The sequence below is a fragment of the Hypomesus nipponensis genome, chromosome 4, assembly GCF_054491055.1.
Source record: "Hypomesus nipponensis isolate SF chromosome 4, ASM5449105v1, whole genome shotgun sequence".
NCBI classification, from domain to species: domain Eukaryota; kingdom Metazoa; phylum Chordata; class Actinopteri; order Osmeriformes; family Osmeridae; genus Hypomesus; species Hypomesus nipponensis.
Window position 1 is genome coordinate 16,203,352 of NC_140364.1, and position 18,937 is coordinate 16,222,288.

The window sequence follows — 18,937 nt, forward strand, 5'->3', positions numbered from 1 at the left end:
CTCTGGGAGACTGCAGGCTACGCCTCACTTCCTGTGTCATGGGTGAGATCTGAGGCGCGGAGTGCACTTCCTGTCTGTTACACTTTAAAGGATTTCCTCTTAATGCTCTTATCATCCATTGGTTGATTGTTTATTGAGTATACTGTAAATATTGAGTTTGTACAGTACCTTCTGATTAACAAACCAAAGAAACTGATCATGTTTCCATCGAGACAGCAGCCGTTAAAATGAACCTGGTATAAACACACACAAAGGCACTGAAATCCTGACAACTTGATATACAGATGATCAATTGAGGTCAAACGTGTGCATAATATGTGCAAAGATCAAAACTAAACTGACTGTAATTACAGTAAATAAAAGATTTTGATTAAATCAAGTCAATCAACTGAGGTGCTAACCAACTCTAAAACAATTTAGGATGCAGTTCATTGTGTTACATGTCTCAATATATAATCACATTAATAGAAAAATCATCAAGTGTATAGTGGCTCTCATTAGTGCATATTCTCCTCCACCCTGAACCAAAACCAGAGTCAGCATATAATGTCTTCATCCAGCAGATGCTGTGTGCTCATTATGTATTCATGTAGCTGATACTTTTATCCAAAGCGACTACGGCAGGGGGATATGAACCTGTGATCTCTTGATCTGTATTACCACCCCCAAATAATTGACATCAACTTCCAGAAATCCTCAAGGCTTCTTGGGACTTTGGGACTTCTTTTTGCTAAATGCCTTCTTAAAATCTTCTTTAATAGTAGGAATCTTCTGCAATAATGATGGCATTTTCCTCCGTGGTGATATGGGTCCACTAGATGGCGCTGGCTCTGCCCTATCCAGCTGCGTCATCTCCTTCTGCTCCTGCTTCTTCCCCCAGGACTCAGAAGAGCTCCTCTGCCGGCCCCCCCTCCTGGCAGCAGGGACACCCCCCGCCTCCAGAGTCCCTCCAGCAGAACCAGCAGAACGTGAACCTCCCTGGTCCCTCGAGGAACCTTGACCTCGAGCCGCTAGGTCAGGGATGGGATCCCGTTCCAGTGCGGAGGAACTGGAGTCTCTCTTGTGGAGCTGTCGAGGCAGAGAGGAGGACCTGCGGCTGCTGGGGTCTCTGCTCTGGGGTCTCCCTCTCAGTGGTGCAGGGGACAGGTCTACAAGCTCTCCCAGAATCCTTTGCTTCAGCTCATAACTGTCCCTGGACGGCCCCACCAGACGAATCGTGTCTCCGACCTGACGGATCATCACTGAATGAAAATCATCCTTATACATCTGAATTCGTTTACCAACTTCAACTTGAACGTTGTGATCAAGAGACTCCAGCTGTATTTGTTGGGTGCGGATGGTTGGGGCGAGCATGCTCAGGAGTCCCTGCAGCTTCTCCATCGCTGCCTGGGCATCCCTCCCCTGCAGGGCCACGCTGGAGACATCGGCACCCTCAGTCCCCTTCACATCCATTGTCACCTTGTGGTTCTTCAGGATCAAGTCAATGTCTTTCTGCATGAAGGACCGAGCAAACCTGAGCAGATCTGGATCTGCCATGAAGGAGGCGGGTGGCCATGAGGAAGAGGTGTCTCTGGAAGAGGACCTCGCTCCGTGCCCTGGTGGGCTGGGCTGGCCATACAGGAACTCTGACAAAGGGCTGGAGGGTAGAGACGGCGAGAACGCAGACCGATCACCGTTCACTGCTGCATGGCTGTTAAACACCGAGGGACTGCAAGAGACATCACGCCCCCTGTTGGTGGACTTGGCAAAGGCACCCAGAGACTGTTCATGGCCGTTTATGCTGGGGTTACGCGTGGGCGGCTGGGCGTCCTTCACCAACAGCTGGAGCTGGGCCTTCACGTTTCTGAGCCCCAGGAAGGAGCCCTGAACACGCACCTCACCCTGGAGCTTCTCCGTCACACGCAGACCATGCGCCCTGAGGAGGCGCAGCACGTCCCTCTCACTGCTGAACAACCTCATGTTCAGACTGGCCTCCGCCGGCAGGTCCACCTGCCACACAATCACACACACACACGTTTTTCTACCTGGTCCCATTGAAAAAAGAAAGAAACAAAGAAAAAAAAATCTACATTGAATATGGATTTAGGTAAAAAGTTAGCGGCTACCTCGGGTCTGTCCGCTGCCTTAACTTGGAGTGTAAATGCGTGGTTGTCGAATTCCAGTACATGGCTACGCTTCAGAACACGGGCAACCACTGCAGTAAATTTATTCCACAGAAATTGATCGATTAGGGCCAATATAAAAATAGCCTACATAAGACGTATACAGTATATCAGTTAACTTACAATCGGTTACATTTTTTGTGGATTTAGTATATTGTACGTTTTAGCCTGTATCCAACAACTTGAAAGTTTGTTTATTAAATAAATCTGACTTAAAGTAGCTATAACAATCTTACCCGCTGCTTCCTCGAATATGACAAATGCCTGTCCTGGACGGTAGGACGGGAAAAGCACCCTCTTCACCTCTCCACCTCCGTTTCTTGGTCGAAGAAAATGTATTGTGAGTTTATCTTCCATCCGGTCATCCGAGAGGATGTTTGGGACTCCTGTTACCTCAACAGACGTTCCAGACATGGCGCCCTGGTATTGCCAGACGCTGAGGGAGGATATTGAAATGTCGGAAAACTCGTTTTCACACAGCAATATTCTGGGAGAGATTTGCCATAGCATAGAATAAAAGCAGCATGGTCAACAAACACTGAAATAAAAGTACATTTTCAGTTGTAGGTTAACGAAGTCGATACTTTCCACTACTTCACAGAATCTTAAACTTTGTATCCCAGCACCGACGAGTAAATGTACGCGTTCTATAACCTTAGTTTAAAACAAACAGACTTCAGGTTATAGTTCCTAGAAATGCAACACTGGTTAAATGCTTACCCTTTACTTTATTTCAGCTTGAATAATCCTTCGCATTTCGTCAATATCGAAAGTGAAAGAGACTTGGTTCAAAGGCCACAGCGTGGTTCTGCGTGCAAGTCACCGCAACATTATCTGCGTAGTCTAGATGTGCATGGCCTACAAAGGATGCGCTATTTTGCCTCGGTTATCGAACATATATTTAACCAACACAAATGACGGACATTAACATGTTCAATGTTGTGGGCGTTGTTACACAAAGCAAATGTGGATTACAAAAGGGCAGTCAATAAAGAAGTGAACTTGAACTTCGTTGGTCATTTATTTCAGAATCATTTCTTGGAGGGTCAACACATGTACAAAATGGTAGGTGTTGTAATAAATAACGGCACTAGCTAGTCCCCAAAAAGGAGTCAATATAGAATATACCACAACACCACTCGCACAAGAAAACTCTGCCACAAGTAGAAATATGGTTTCACTCCCTGGAACTCCTTCATGGTGTCATTCCCAGACCAGGCAAGAGATCTGTGCAAAGAGAACAAATCACTTAAATATACTTTGATTCAGTTTAAACAAGGTACTCATTTAACAATGTTTATAATTCTGTCTAATACACGGTTGCTCAAGCTTGTCTGGGGTTTACCTATAACCCTGCCATGGAGATACACAGCAGGGCCTCAAACAGCCCCAGGTCTCTCTAGCAGACACTACAGGAAAGACCAGAGCCACTGCAGGCTCTGGCTCGCTGAACAGGCCTGCACATGTCTTACAACACATTCACACAAGCACAACAGGGCTCAGTTTTAAAAATGAAATGTTGAACTATGAGCAGCAGTAAAAAAAATTAGGAGTACCCACTGAAGTTCATAATGGTCTGTTCAGCTCTTCAAATTGAGTGCTAGCTTGATCCCTGTCACATGACAGAACAGTGACAAGGAGTGACTGGTTCAAATTAGCTGTCAATCTAAAATCTGCATTAAAGTTAAGAACGTTGAACTGGTTATGTAATGTTGGATAGACCAGTACACAGGTCACTGCATCAGCTCACCGCAGGCAAATACCAATGTGCAGCCAATTAGCAAGTGTTTTGCAAAGAAATTGAAACGGGTTGCACCATAATGAGTATTTGCACTCTCAAATGCCCCCACATATACTTTTAGGTCGCACAGAATTGAGAAAATATTCAACCAAAATGGTCACAATTTTGAGCCCTGCACATTCACTAACACACGCGTCTAAATGTGACTACCCACTAATGATGGCTGCAGTCATGCTTGCATTAGCACCTGGTGTGACCCAGTTCAGTTCTAGGAACCTACCTTCAGGATGAACATGTAGCCATGACGACAGCTCCTGTCTCACCATGACAACATCAGCACCTGTCTCACCACACTCAGGAACTGCAGGCCTTTTGCTAGCATCTTTGGTAAGCTTCATCTAAACATGAAATAGATTCGGTAACAGCTGGTATACTAATTAGAATGCAGAGTAAGGATCCACATGAGAAGCAGTTATAAATGTCTGGGGTTTACCTATAACCCTGCCATGGAGATACACAGCAGGGCCTCAAACAGCCCCAGGTCTCTCTAGCAGACACTACAGGAAAGACCAGAGCCACTGCAGGCTCTGCCTCGCTGAACAGGCCTGCACGGCTAATAACACGTTCTAAAAGTCACTAACACATTTACCAACACACTTATTCACTAACACACTGTATATGAAAAATCCACATAAATCTTCTGGGTGTAATAGCAACAGGGAACATAGGCTTTACAACAAGTGAAGGTTCATACCTTCATTGTTTGGATGATTTCGTAGAGAGCTGTTCCAGTCCTGGGTAAGTAACTCATCATGGTTTCTCACATCAACAGGTGGTTACAGCTACACAAAAAATACTTTCAGTCATAGCTGGTATACTAAATAGAACTCAGTAAGGATCCATGTGAAAAGCAGTTATACATGTTTAAAATGTCCGGGGTTTACCTATAACCCTGCCATGGAGATACACAGCAGGGCCTCAAACGGCCCCAGGTCTCTCTAGCAGACACTACAGGAAAGACCAGAGCCACTGCAGGCTCTGCCTCGCTGAACAGGCCTGCACGACACACGCTGAAGGGTATGGGCCTACCTCGTGGATTTTACACCACTTCAGGTCAGACTCAGTCCTACATTTCGCAATTTTTCGACCGGTCGCAGTCGGAGTGGCGCAGTTTGTTTCTAAAGGAAGAAACAAAACAATTGGTTGAATCTTTCAAGACATATGATCATTGCATTTTACTGTACGGTCTCCACATGGGCTAACCTCATCGTCACGTGGGTTTGTCGGCATATATAATCTGTTTTAAAACTCATGGGAAATACTATGACATTTGACCAAATGCAACATTTTGTTAAATGTGAAAACCTACCTTCATCACGTTGATTCTGTGCATCCACGCGGCAGCGTGAAATTCCATTCTGCAATCAGAACGGAACTTTGTTTGAATTACGCGATTAATCTACGAATGTTCAGCAATTCGATATGTGCTGGAAACCATACGTCGTTTACAACTAAACTATCGAAAGAAAATATAACGGTTAAAAGCTAAATATCAACATAAGATTATTTCTGATTGCGTCCAACACGTTCATCCTCGTTCCATTGGAAAGTTTAAATCTATCGAGTGAAAAAGTCAGATCCGCTTTTAAAGGCAAAACCATTTCCGTTTCGTCACTTGAATGTCTTCTTTCGCGTTTCCAGTTTTGGTAAATTTGCTTTCAGAATACGGGCATAGCCTGAGTTGTGCCAAATCATGTTAATGTGGTGGTGCAGTGCGAGTTGTGGTTGTATCATTACAACTTATAATAGTTAATTTAAAATAAAAAATAAAACGTTCAAAAAAGTATAGCTAGACCTTCAGAATGCATCATTCATATTGACCAAAAAGAAGACTTGCTCTTTATTTTATTTTTTAGAAATGAACCGGAAATAAGATTTCTTATTGCGGCTGGCGTCACACTACTTGACACAGTCAGTTGGAAAACCTGCATCACATAATAATCGCTCAATCCGTTCAAAAAGGTAAATACTGATATTTTGTTTTCTGTACAGATGTAGAGATGATAACATGTATGAATAACAAGTGAATAGTATGTGACGATTTTCTTTAGGCGATACTCCAATGCAGCCTAAAAGGCAAACTGACAGCCAGCATAAATTCTAGCTAACTTGAGCGTAAAGGCTAACCATTAGGTACTGTACAGGAGAAGCTAACATGGTTAGCCCAAGTTCCTTCCTTTTTACCGTCACTTGTTAGCTGCCGTTGTTGAAAAACTTGTTTCACCTTAGCATTAAGAGGGGGGGGGGGGTGTTGTCGAATGGTGTGACATGAAACCAAGTTACCAATCAAAGCTATGGTAGAGACAATTGTTACTAATATAAAACCACTATTAGCACCGTCTAGCTAACGTTGCTATCGTATGTAGCTAGCTAGCCAACAAAAGCCGTAATGTACGAATGCGTTAAGTTGCCATGATGTAGCTAACTTGCTAGCTAACTAACTTGCTAATGACGGTGGGACTATGGAGTTGGCTTTCTAGCTAGCTAGAAATGGTAACTTTTGGACTCAAAAGTTTAATCACGAATAGTTTTGAGATGGTTCTTATGGTTACACTTTTGCAATAGTTTCATACTACTGATTTCAGTCCGTGGGTGACTTAAGATGAAGAACCAGGACACCGAGGATTCCGTCACGCTGTCAGCTGACGAGGCGCTACCTAGCGCGGGCGAGACGGAGGGACCCGAGGTGGTCAAAGCCGTTACAGACACTTCCAACCTCGCAAACACAGAGACCCCGCCTGCAGACACACCTCCACAAGGCGACGGTGTCGAAAGTGAAGGTAACTCGAGCAGTCAGTGCTGTACTGGTTATCGAGGCTTATAACACACAACCAGGCGCGCAGAAAGGTATTTTGAGTGGGGGTTCTGAAGTACTGTCTATAATCTAGGCTACAGTATTCGCATGGGGGGAAAAAAACATATATATATGCTACTTGTTACATATGGAAAATAAAAACTTGGACATGAAAATGAACACTCGGGTGCTAATTGGCCTATAAATCGGTTGCAAACTAACACCTTCTTTTTCCACAACACCCGATAGCCTAATATGTCATATCCAATAGGCCTACATCAAGTGTTCTGACTTGTACTTGTCTATAATAATCACCAGGTATACGCAATGTCCGAGTTCATTTGAGTGCTTTATTTCTCATGCCGTGCATGGTACAATCTACAGGTTTCCGGTTCAAAAGCATTTATTAATCAGGGAGTCAGGTGGTTGATCGGTGAGGGAGTCAGGCTAGTAATCAGAAGGTTGTTGGATCGATTCCCCGCCGTGCCAAATGACGTTGTGTCCTTGGGCAAGGCACTTCACCCTACTTGCCTCGGGGGGAATGTCCCTGTACTTACTGTAAGTCGCTCTGGATAAGAGCGTCTGCTAAATGACTAAAATGTAAATAATACAAGTCCTGCTTAAGCATTTCATAATACAAGTCCTTCTTATGGCAGTGCTAAACATTTCATCTCCCTTCAACAAAATTGTCAACACACAGTGCTGGCAAAATTTTGTGGTGGCTTTACACCAGTTACAAAAGCCTCCTACTATGAATGAATTTGTCTTTGCATCAGTATGTCTTAAACCCTTCTCTAGGGCAGACATCCCAACCTGCAGAGACTCATTTCCGGGAGGTGTTCTGCCCCCCGCTCCCCCAGGAAAACAAAGAAATTTGCTCTTGCAAATGTCCAACTTAGTGGAGTGGGGAGTGGGGGTGGAGTTGTCTCATGCTGCATTCACTTGCAGTCGGATATTAGAAATTTGCTCTCGCAAATGTCCGATAAGCCACAACTTCTCTTTGTTTTCAAAGCTGCCTACTGGGGTGGCAGCTGGGGTGGCAAGACTATTTTCAGGGTGGCAGTTGCCACTCCATGCCACCCTGGTAGATCCGCCCCTTTGTTCACGTTCTTCTTTATCCGTTAGCAAGTAACAACTTCCGTGAACCCGTGAACCCCATATAGCAAGATCTCCAGCATGCCTGTGAGAGCTAAAAACTAGCAAACATATTTTCCCACGTCTATGTTCTTCCCCAAAGCAAAATTATTTATTAAATCGTTTTAATATACATATATATATATATATATATATATATATATATATATATATATATATATATATATGTATGTATATGTAATATTTATGTATATGTAATATAAAAAAATGACTGACACATTTATTTATTTTTTCCGTCCTGCAGCTAGGGGGTGCTGCAGAACCATTAGCACCATTAGCACCACCCACCACCCATCCCACGCCACTGCACACAACTTGGAACTATTCCATGTTACGTAACTAGCCCGCCTTAACCCATCACTGTGTCCCCGTATCTAGCTGAGCCAGAGGGGGTGGCTGAGGCTGCATCGCTCCCCAGCCTGGCTCCTGATGTGGCTGATGAGCTGAGCCGGCAGCTGGAGGACATTCTGAACACCTACTGCTTGGAGGACAGCGGTGAGGACGGAGCGCCTATCCCCAACGGCCAATCACATGGACCTGAGCTCAACGGCCTGGCCAATGAGAGGGAGGACAGCAAGCCAGAGGAAGTGAAAGTGAACGGAGGCGGAAGAGGCGGTGCCGAGAAAGATCAGAAGAAGATACAGGACAAAAAAAAAGTGAAAGGACTAGGTAATGCTAACCCTATCCTCTCTAGCTAATGCTAACCCTATCCTCTCTAGCTAATGCTAGCCCTAACCTCTCCAGCTAATGCTAACCCTATCCTCTCTAGCTAATGCTAACCCTAACCTCTCTAGCTAATGCTTACCCTATCCTCTCTAGCTAATGCTAACCCTAACCTCTCTAGCTAATGCTTACCCTATCCTCTCTAGCTAATGCTAACCCTTAACCTCTCTAGCTTATGCTAACCCCTAACCTCTTTAGGTAATGCTAACCCCTAACCTCTTTAGGTAATGCTAACCCCTAACGTCTTTAGGTAATGCTAACCCCTAACGTCTTTAGGTAATGCTAACCCCTAACCTCTTTAGGTAATGCTAACCCCTAACGTCTTTAGGTAATGCTAACCCCTAACCTCTTTAGGTAATGCTAACCCCTAACGTCTTTAGGTAATGCTAACCCCTAACCTCTTTAGGTAATGCTAACCCCTAACCTCTTTAGGTAATGCTAACCCCTAACGTCTTTAGGTAATGCTAACCCCTAACCTCTCTAGATAATGCTAACCCCTAACGTCTTTAGGTAATGCTAACCCCTAACCTCTCTAGATAATGCTAACCCCTAACGTCTTTAGGTAATGCTAACCCCTAACCTCTCTAGATAATGCTAACCCCTAACGTCTTTAGGTAATGCTAACCCCTAACGTCTTTAGGTAATGCTAACCCCTAACGTCTTTAGGTAATGCTAACCCCTAACCTCTCTAGATAATGCTAACCCCTAACGTCTTTAGGTAATGTTAACCCCTAACGTCTCTAGATAATGCTAACCCCTAACCTCTCTAGATAATGCTAACCTCTTTAGGGAACACACCACTCTATCCTCTCTGGCTGTTGGGGTTGGAGCCGAGATGTGTGGAGCCTCTCATAGTAATTGTTTCAAGTCTGAATATTTGTTTCCAGTCTAAATATTCTTTATATAAGCTGTTGTGTTGCCTGTGTGTGTGAAGGTAAAGAGATCACCCTGCTGATGCAGACCCTGAACACGCTGAGCACCCCAGAGGAGAAGTTGGCCGGCCTCTGCAAGAAGTATGCTGAACTGGTGAGTGTCTGCTTCCTACTGCTCAGGTCAGCCTGGGCCATCATTCAGCCAGCAGGGCTGTTGGGGCGCATGTTGACATACCGCCAGCTTATGGATCAATTGCTGATGCAGAGATCTATGTTACACACACATCAAGTGACGCAGTGCAGACCTCACCTCTGTGTGTGTGTATGTGTGTGTTAGCTTGAGGAACAGCGTGGCTCTCAGAAGCAGATGCGGGCGCTGCAGAACAAGCAGAAACAGCTGCTTCAGGAGAAGGACGTTCTGAGAAGCGAGCACAGCAAGGCCGTCTTGGCCCGCAGCAAGCTGGAGAGTCTCTGTCGAGAGCTGCAGAGACACAACCGCACGCTCAAGGTGACCACAACCACACCAGACACCTCTCAACCACCTATCAACTGTGCCAGCTGAGACAGCAGAGAGACATCTACTCATTAGAACACTATATTTAATAGAGCTGTAATACACACTCAGCAGACGCTTTCATCCAGGTGTACAGTACAGGTGGGATTTGAACCTCTGCGCTTGTTTGTCCCCAGGAGGATGGTGTGCAGCGTGCGCGGGTGGAGGAGGAGAAGAGGAAGGAGGTGACGTGTCACTTCCAGGTGACACTGAACGACATCCAGGCCCAGATGGAGCAGCACAACGAGAGGAACGCCGGGCTGAGGCAGGAGAACAGCCAGCTGGCTGACAAGCTGAAGAAGCTTCTGCAGCAGTATGAGCTCAGAGAGGAGGTGAGGGAAGAGAGAGAGACACAGAGAGACACAGAGAGACACAGAGAGACACAGAGAGACACAGAGAGACACAGAGAGACACAGAGAGACACAGAGAGAGACGCACCCTAACCCACATTCTCTCCCCCTCCTCCCTCAGCACATAGACAAGGTGTTCAAGCATAAGGACCTACAGCAGCAGCTGGTAGATGCTAAGCTGCACCAGGCACAGGAGCTGCTCAAGGAGTCAGAAGAACGCCATCACAGAGAGAAAGAATTTGTAAGCACGCACCCTGAACTCTCTCTGCTCAACACATACACACTTAGACTGAACACAGACTCATACTGAACTAACTTTCTGCTCAACCAACACAGCCAGACTGCCAGAGATGTGAGATGGTTGAAGCCAGCAATGTTTCATCCTCACGTCTCTCTCATCACCGCTCTCTCATCACCTCTCTCTCCTCACCTCTCTCTCCTCACCTCTCTCTCCTCACCTCTCTCTCCTCACCTCTCTCTCCTCACCTCTCTCTCCTCACCTCTCTCTCCTCACCTCTCTCTCCTCACCTCTCTCTCCTCTTCTCCTCCAGCTCCTGAAAGAGGCAGTAGAGTCCCAGAGGATGTGTGAGCTGATGAAACAGCAGGAGGTTCACCTAAAACAACAGGTGTGTGTGAGTGAGTAGAGAGATGTTTGTGATGATCTCAGTCTTCCTCTAACCACCCTGGTGTCTCCTGGTGTTCTGGTCCAGCTGTCGTTGTACACAGAGAAGTTTGAGGAATTTCAGAGCACCCTGTCCAAGAGCAACGAGGTCTTCACCACCTTCAAGCAAGAGATGGACAAGGTGAGGGAGAGAGGGAGATGAGAGTCTGGTCCATCCATTGGGTCCACGCATTGACGTTTGTGTGTCTCCAGATGACTAAGAAGATCAAGAAGCTGGAGAAGGAGACGGTGATGTATCGCTCCCGCTGGGAGAGCAGTAACAAAGCACTGCTGGATATGGCTGAGGAGGTACACACCACCACCACACACCTCTACCACACACCATCACCACACACCTCTACCACACTTCTACCACACACCACCACCACACACCACCACACACCTCTACCACACACTTCTACCACACACCATCACCACACACCTCCACCACACACCATCACCACACAACTCTACCACACACCTCTACCACACACCACCACCACACACCTCTACCACACACCATCACCACACACCTCTACCACACACCACCAGCACACACCACCAGCACACACCTCTACCACGCACCACCACCACACACCTCTACCACACACCATCACCACACACCTCAACCTTACACCTCAACCTTACACCTCTACCACACACCTCTACCACACACCACCACCACACACCTCTACCACACACCTCCACCACACCACCACCACACACCAGGCACAGCATAAAATTACTGTGGAACTTTAACGCATTTAACACCTCATGATCAGTATTGCACAGAAGGAGCAGCTTTACCTGAGACCAGCCTGTTATATCTGACCTGAGACCAGCCTGTTAGATCTGACCTGAGACCAGCCTGTTAGATCTGACCTGAGACCAGCCTGTTAGATCTGACCTGAGACCAGGTCAAACGTTGAGACCAAACATTTTTAAACCTTGAAAAAATATTTGGAAAAAGTTTCTAAAGATTAAAAAAATCTGAATTGAGACCAGCCTGTTAGATCCGACCTGAGTGCAGCCTTTTAGACCAGCTACTAAAAGACTCACTACTTCAACGTAGGGGAAAAATTTTTTGAATAAAAAATGTTGAATAAATGTTTTCTAAAGAAGTTTTACGAAAACAAGTTTTGAAAGGTTGGAAAAACACATTTAAAAACTTGTTGTGTTTGTGTGTGCGCAGAAGACCCTGAGGGACAGGGAGTGTGACGGGCTTCAGGGAAAGGTACAGAAGCTGGAGAAGCTGTGCAGGGCACTGCAGCAGGAACGCAACCAGCTCAGCAAGAGGGTCCAGGAGCCCAGCCCAGACGCCCCGGGCTCCCCAACACCCCCTGCAGACTCCCTGGAGGCCTGCCCACACCCAGACAGCCCTCCTTCCCATGGCCCCTGCTCCCCAGGCCCTCACGCTTGCCACTGTGGTCCTGAGCTGGACTCTGAGAGCCAGGCCTGCTCTCTGCCTCTCCCTGCCCAGGAGTGAAGACTCTCAGCTGGGGAGTGCTGCTCACAGGCTCCCCCGACCCCCCCCCCCCGACCCCCACCGACCAGCCGACCTGCAGGTCACTGCTGCTGCAGTGTGTCTGAGGGCTCCAGAGCTGGAGGATGTTGGAGCTGATTACTGATCCAGGACCAGATTAGCCTTGTCTGTTACTCCGAGCATCTGATCCTTCACCTGTCGTTAGCACTGACCGCCTCCCCCTCTGTCTGGTCTCTTGGGAGGGTTCATGATCATGTTGATGGGAAGATTGTGCCTTCCAGAAGGTTCTTCTAGTGTTTTTGGTTTCTCTTGTTGTTCTTTAAACTGTTCTACATTATCCTGGATGCGTATACGTGTACACTTGCGTGCTAGAACGTCTCCGCAACATGGCTGTATCTTCCTGTGTGAGATGCTGAGCTTCTCTGCTGTACCAAGACGCCGTATCCTGCTGATCTCTTCCCAGCCTGCCGAAGACTGCAGACTGACCACATAGAGTACATTCCAGAATGGTGACGGAAGCTCCTCCCACAGCAGGATAGCTCCTCCGACAGCAGGCTAGCTCCTCCCACAGCAGGCTAGCTCCTCCCACAGCAGGATAGCTCCTCCCACAGCAGGATAGCTCCTCCCACAGCACACTGGGCTGGTACTCCGCTCCCTCTGCAGCAGGACATACTCATGCATTCCTTATTTTATTCCTTTGTTTTCATTACAAACTCCACTGACCACACAGCTAGACCATCGATAAATGACTAGAATAAATACTGATAATGTTGAGACCCACAAAGTCTGTCAGCCTGCATAGACGCTTGTGAACCCTGTTTGGGGGTGAAAGTTGTGTTCATTTATGATATGTGCTGCTCTACATGACACAACACAGTGTTGTTTTGTTGCACAATGCTTCTGATTTTGCAGGATATATTTATTTCAAATATCTAAGAGTTATTTGGACACTTGAGTATCTAAAAAAAAAACACCACTATATATATATATAAATCTATAACACCACTATATATATAAATCTATTTTTCTTAAATCAACATTTGTTTCCTGTGACCAAATTTGGTATTTCCTGGTTTTCTGTAAATGTGTTGGATTAGATTCTACACATGTCACCTAGCTTCTTCTTTTCATGTTGGCTTTCTTTCTATCTTGAGCTCTTTGGGACCATGCTGGCTGTGTGCTGGCCACTGACACATCCAAGGGGAGATTCACTATTCCATCCATGTGTCTAAGAGTGGATGTGCATGATTGTGCGAACCAATTGTCATTACCTCCTAGTTCTACTAGTAAAGTTTTGAATCAAGTGAGGTGATCAAATGTTAAATATATTTCTATGCAACCCCTCTCTCTCCCCACCTCTCCCTCCTCTCTCTCCCCACCTCTCCCTCCTTCTCTCTCTCCCTCCTTCTCTCCCTCCCTCTCTCTCAGTGGTACCAGTCTCAGTTTAAAAGCTTTCTCTCCCCTCTCTCTCTCTCCCCCCCTCTCTCTCTCTGGATGAGGTGGATGAGGACCAGCTGAGACTGGACCTCAGTTCTGTTAATGCTGTCATGGATGTCTACATGTGTAACACAGTAACACTCCTGGATCTTGTCTCACCTTTGAGTGGCTTGAGAACCAGTGTTGTTTGTTCCTTTACATTCAATTTGACTTCTGTATAAGTCTGTGGTACAGGATCAACAGCAGAGGTTTTCAAGGACCACAAATGTTAAACTTTTCTCACTATTCCCCAGAAAGCCAGACTCAGTCTTTATCTTGACATACTTGACGGGTTTAGAGATTTATCAAAATTGATTGGGAACCAAAGATTCTGTCCTCTAATTTGTTTTTGATTGCCTTTTTTCTGGCCCAGTAAACTGGTTTCTTGCTAAATAAACTATCGAATGAAAATGTATTTGGAAATGATTTGTTTGTTCAAACGTTGTTGTTCATTGTTATTGTCCAAGACTGGGGATTGTTGCAGGGAAGCACTGTGCTCGCTCTGCCAGCAGAGGGCGTGCTTTGATTTCAGAGTCATCGCTATAAACAGGAAATACATCTTTCTCTTCCTCCTGTACTCCGGCGCTTCCTAACACGAGTGAACACCCTTTCTCGTTTGGGAGAAAAATATTAAAAGGCATACACTGGCAGTGGTGAAGTTTCGACAATGGTAAGTTTATTAGTTGGGATGTATCAACAATATCCATTCCTCTGCCAGAACAACAAATAAATGAACTGCTAAGTAACTGAACCAACTATCCGGCTCCAGCTGGCTAACGTTAGCTGGCTCGCTAAGCTTGGCTAATGTAGCTCTAGCCTAGCGTTAAGGGACTGATGCAAATATTGGTTTGTTCAGTTGTTCCACTATACTATAAACTAGTACCCTATCATTTTTAATAAGTTGACTATGAACATATGAATGAATCCTGTCGGATGTATGCTGGTAACAAGCGTACACATTGGGCCTTTCAGATAACGACGATTGTGCTTTTCAGAAACCCATCTTACTGCAGGGCCACGAGAGATCCATCACCCAGATCAAATATAACCGCGAAGGAGACCTGCTCTTCTCCGTTGCTAAAGACACAGTGAGTGACGTGATAATATGCCTATCGCATGTACATGAAGAGGATCTTTGTCATGCTGGTTATGTTACATATAAAGCACCATTCACGTAAAGTCTAAATTAATCTTACATTGGCTTAAAGGGAAACGGATATAGGTGACGTGATATAGGTGGCGTGTAAGCGGTTATGTATTCTACAAGACTCACGTTAATATTGATCTTTGTTTATATGCTTGTTCTTGTTATTTTACGTTCAGGTTGCCAATGTGTGGTACTCGGTGAACGGGGAAAGACTTGGTACTTACAATGGCCACACGGGGGCTGTGTGGTGCGTCGACTGTGACTGTATCCTTCTCAGTCATAGCGAACCACGTCAATGATGTGTTCTGTCTCTTGAACACAGTGTATGTTGTCTTGAACACGGAGTGTGTGTGTGTTTGTCTTTCCTTAACGGTGCTCTCAGGGGACACAAAGAATGTGTTGACTGGATCCGCAGACAACAGCTGTCGACTGTGGGACTGTGAGACTGGTGAGGGCACAGAAGATTCTAGAGACCCACTGGGTGTCTGGTCATTACCTGCAGTGCTGCCCGTCACCCCATGTTACCTCTCCCCCCCCCCCCCCCCCGCTCTCTTTCTCTGCCCCTGTCAAGTCCAGTCACTAGCATACTTTACATTTCAATTTCACTGGGAGGATATTTATTTGAGGGCCCCTTCTGGTTGAACAGAGGTTAATGATCTCCCTTCCTGTCCCAGGTAAACAGCTGGCTCTGCTGCAGACCAGCTCTGCTGTCAGGACATGTGGCTTCGACTTCAGTGGCAACATCATCATGTTTTCCACAGACAAGCAGATGGGCTACCAGTGCTTTCTCAACTACTTTGACCTGAGAGACCCTCAGCAGATAGGTAGGCAGTCCTGTGGATCAGGGCTCTTGAGTGAGCCTCAGAAGCTGCTTGTTGTCTGGCTGACGTGTGTCTTGTCCTCCTGGGCTGTAGAGGACAACCAGCCCTACCTGACCGTGCCCTGCAGCGAGTCCAAGATCACCAGCGCTGTGTGGGGACCGCTGGGGGAGTACGTCATCGCAGGACATGAGAGCGGAGAGATCAACCAGTTCAGTGCCAAGGTATGCCAGCCAACCAGCCACCTCTCAGAGCACAGGGAACTAAGAAGGGTGAAAGGACAGGTTGGCTTGTTCAGGGTGTGGTGTGGATGGTTAGCTTGTTCAGGGTGTGGTGTGGATGGTTAGCTTGTTCAGGGTGTGGTGTGGATGGTTAGCTTGTTCAGGGTGTGGTGTGGATGGTTAGCTTGTTCAGGGTGTGGTGTGGATGGTTGGCTTGTTTAGGGTGTGGTGTGGATGGTTGGCTTGTTCAGGGTGTGGTGTTGATGGTTAGCTTGTTCAGGGTGTGGTGTTGATGGTTAGCTTGTTCAGGGTGTGGTGTAGATGGTTAGCTTGTTCAGGGTGTGGTGTAGATGGTTAGCTTGTTCAGGGTGTGGTGTGGATGGTTAGCTTGTTCAGGGTGTGGTGCGGATGGTTAGCTTGTTCAGGGTGTGGTGCGGATGGTTAGCTTGTTCAGGGTGTGGTGTGGATGGTTAGCTTGTTCAGGGTGTGGTGTGGATGGTTAGCTTGTTCAGGGTGTGGTGTTGATGGTTAGCTTGTTCAGGGTGTGGTGTTGATGGTTAGCTTGTTCAGGGTGTGGTGTTGATGGTTAGCTTGTTCAGGGTGTGGTGTAGATGGTTACCTTGTTCAGGGTGTGGTGTTGATGGTTAGCTTGTTCAGGGTGTGGTCAGGTTGTGGTATAAAGTGTTTCTGTGTGCCTGCAGTCGGGGGAGGTCCTGAAGAAGGTGAAGGAGCACACCAAGCAGATTAACGACATTCAGACGTCTGTGGATCTCACCATGGTCATCACCGCCTCCAAGGACAACCATGCCAAGGTAACCATGCCAACAGGGGGCTCACAGCCCTCACTTCCCTACTGACCACTTATCTGTCAGTCAACCAACCACCAGCTGCTGGGTTTTAATGTACGTACGTGTGTGTCCTGACAGCTGTTTGACTCCACATCTCTGGATCACATAAAGACCTTCAAGACTGAGAGACCTGTGAACTCTGCTGCCATCTCGCCCATCATGGACCACGTAAGGGCCCCTGTGCATGCTCCTCTCTCTCTGTGTACTTAGCACTGGCTAACGTTTATCCCCCGCTCCCCGCGCGTCTCCAGGTGGTGATGGGAGGAGGACAGGAGGCTATGGAGGTCACCACCACCTCCACCAGGATTGGCAAGTTTGAAGCGAGGTACGTGTTCCCTTCGTTTAACCATTGTCTGAGGGGAGATGTTGGTACATGGTCTGAGATGTTCGTTTCTGACCCAACGCCCCCCGACTCTTCCTCTAGGTTCTTCCACGCGGCCTATGAGGAGGAGTTTGGCAGGGTCAAAGGTCACTTTGGCCCAATCAACTGTGTAGCCTTCCACCCTGATGGCAAAAGGTAAGAGATGACAGATGCAAAGACACACTTCAAACAAACTAAAACATCTTTTATATGAAACCAAGTCTTCACATGATTCTTTCTCTGCCCTCCCTCCCTGGTTAATGTCTCCAGTTACAGCAGTGGGGGAGAGGATGGATACACAAGGATTCACTACTTCGACCCACATTACTTTGACTTTGAGCTGGAGGCTTGAGGAAAAAACGTACCATTCCAACATCAACTCACCACCAGACCCAGTAACCCTGACAACCCAGGAGCCTCCCTAGTCTCCTCCTCTAATCTAAACACACAGCTGAACAGAACATGATGTTGTCACCTGCCCAGGTGTTCCAGAGCCTGGTTAGGGTTAGTCAGAGGAGCTGCAGGTGGACTGGCCCCTGCACCAAGGTTCTCCTCTACAGTGGCACTTTTCCTTGACAGCATGAAATAAATATTTTGTATTCAATTTAAATGACTCGCATAACTCAACACCCAAGGATTAGTGTATTTAATCTGAATAAAATGGAATTTGAATTCAGATTGAGTTTTAGGTTTGTGTTCATGAGGTAAACATTTAAGATCACTCGCACGTCAGTCAGGATGGTGTCTGCCGCCCTGACGCTACATCAGGGTTCCCACGGTACCTCCAAAACATGGAATTTATTTTTTCATTTTCCATTTTGCAGGTTCCAAATCATGGAAACTGAGAAAAAGTGAACACTTACATGGAAATTGAAACGGTTGTCCTGGAAAATGTTATTGGATGATGTGTAAAATTAGCCTGACGTTGTCATACTCATAATTCTAGTCAGAATGAGTCTGAAAACTCCGTTGGGCTGTGACTATGGGGCGTCTTTCAACCGAACTTGTAAAACAAATGCCTCTTCGCTCAATTGGATAGACCTACAACCAATCAGAGCAACGTAATATGTTGTTTGTTGAAAACGAATTCAACCCAAGGGCTCTTTCGTGACGTTGTTGATTACGTTACTGTTGATCATCTGTCCATCATATAAACCCCGCCCTGGCAATTTCATTGGTCCGCCCAGATCCTGGTTTTATATAGTTGTTCCCAATACGAGACCCTCCAGACCCAACTTCCCGACCAATTTTTTTTGTGGGCGGGGCGAAGTTGGGCTGGCAGCCAGGCTAGGGTAAAAAAGTTATAAAATGAAACTATCGAGCACAGAATTAATTAAGCAATAAGCCCCAACAGGCCGTGGTTTACGATGATTTTAGAACAGGTAAGGGGAGTTGTTCGCGAAGCTGAGTGCCGAAAACCCCCTTACCTGTTCTAAAATCAGCGTAAACCACGGACTCGCTGGGTTTATCGCTTTTCTAAAACTGTTACTACAAATATTTGATATGGTTTCA

At 46.4% G+C, this 18,937-nt stretch overlaps 3 protein-coding genes, 1 long non-coding RNA gene and 3 other non-coding genes across 16 annotated transcripts; 2 read left to right on the top strand and 5 right to left on the bottom strand.

Annotated features, from left to right (window-relative positions):
* Positions 1 to 114: 114 nt before the first annotated feature.
* Positions 115 to 2,992, bottom strand: rbm43 (RNA binding motif protein 43). 4 transcript variants are annotated; one of them, XM_084697105.1, is made up of 4 exons: positions 2,883 to 2,965; positions 2,399 to 2,598; positions 2,106 to 2,194; positions 115 to 1,989 (listed from the first exon to the last, which is right to left on the bottom strand). In XM_084697105.1, exons 2-4 carry the CDS (start codon positions 2,574 to 2,576, stop codon positions 697 to 699), a joined length of 1,560 nt encoding a protein of 519 aa, XP_084553231.1. In that variant the 5' UTR covers positions 2,577 to 2,598; positions 2,883 to 2,965; the 3' UTR covers positions 115 to 696. The 4 variants fall into 4 exon arrangements, with proteins under 4 accessions (XP_084553231.1, XP_084553229.1, XP_084553230.1 ...); XM_084697103.1 differs by having other exon boundaries at positions 2,399 to 2,992; XM_084697104.1 differs by lacking the exon at positions 2,106 to 2,194 and having other exon boundaries at positions 115 to 2,024; positions 2,399 to 2,992.
* A 172-nt stretch (positions 2,993 to 3,164) lies between these two features.
* LOC146295885 (uncharacterized) lies at positions 3,165 to 5,524 on the bottom strand. Of its 6 annotated transcripts, XR_014753349.1 has the most exons (7): positions 5,273 to 5,524; positions 4,848 to 5,081; positions 4,658 to 4,745; positions 4,397 to 4,516; positions 4,184 to 4,301; positions 3,508 to 3,835; positions 3,165 to 3,389 (listed from the first exon to the last, which is right to left on the bottom strand). It is a non-coding gene; the product is annotated as an uncharacterized LOC146295885 (long non-coding RNA). The 6 variants fall into 6 exon arrangements; XR_014753347.1 differs by having other exon boundaries at positions 4,184 to 4,516; XR_014753345.1 differs by lacking the exon at positions 4,397 to 4,516 and having other exon boundaries at positions 5,273 to 5,519.
* Positions 3,491 to 3,625, bottom strand: LOC146295886 (small nucleolar RNA SNORA9). Its single transcript, XR_014754796.1, has one exon. It is a non-coding gene; the product is annotated as a small nucleolar RNA SNORA9 (small nucleolar RNA).
* Positions 4,380 to 4,514, bottom strand: LOC146295887 (small nucleolar RNA SNORA9). Its single transcript, XR_014754794.1, has one exon. It is a non-coding gene; the product is annotated as a small nucleolar RNA SNORA9 (small nucleolar RNA).
* LOC146295888 (small nucleolar RNA SNORA9) lies at positions 4,831 to 4,965 on the bottom strand. The gene has a single exon (XR_014754795.1). It is a non-coding gene; the product is annotated as a small nucleolar RNA SNORA9 (small nucleolar RNA).
* Positions 5,525 to 5,789: 265 nt separating the features above from the next.
* Positions 5,790 to 12,610, top strand: txlna (taxilin alpha). Of its 2 annotated transcripts, none has more exons than XM_084697107.1 (11): positions 5,790 to 5,925; positions 6,549 to 6,743; positions 8,291 to 8,581; positions 9,570 to 9,661; positions 9,845 to 10,015; positions 10,198 to 10,392; positions 10,532 to 10,651; positions 10,962 to 11,036; positions 11,121 to 11,213; positions 11,285 to 11,380; positions 12,264 to 12,610. In XM_084697107.1, the coding sequence occupies exons 2-11, from the start codon at positions 6,566 to 6,568 to the stop codon at positions 12,555 to 12,557; spliced, it is 1,605 nt and encodes a 534-aa protein (XP_084553233.1). In that variant the 5' UTR covers positions 5,790 to 5,925; positions 6,549 to 6,565; the 3' UTR covers positions 12,558 to 12,610. The 2 variants fall into 2 exon arrangements, with proteins under 2 accessions (XP_084553233.1, XP_084553234.1); XM_084697108.1 differs by having other exon boundaries at positions 5,801 to 5,925; positions 6,529 to 6,743.
* Positions 12,611 to 14,572: 1,962 nt separating this feature from the next.
* eif3i (eukaryotic translation initiation factor 3, subunit I) lies at positions 14,573 to 18,101 on the top strand. The gene is made up of 11 exons (XM_084697110.1): positions 14,573 to 14,700; positions 15,026 to 15,118; positions 15,354 to 15,441; positions 15,560 to 15,625; positions 15,852 to 16,001; positions 16,092 to 16,219; positions 16,918 to 17,028; positions 17,143 to 17,232; positions 17,316 to 17,389; positions 17,489 to 17,581; positions 17,696 to 18,101. Exons 1-11 carry the CDS (start codon positions 14,698 to 14,700, stop codon positions 17,775 to 17,777), a joined length of 978 nt encoding a protein of 325 aa, XP_084553236.1. The 5' UTR covers positions 14,573 to 14,697; the 3' UTR covers positions 17,778 to 18,101.
* Positions 18,102 to 18,937: the final 836 nt, after the last annotated feature.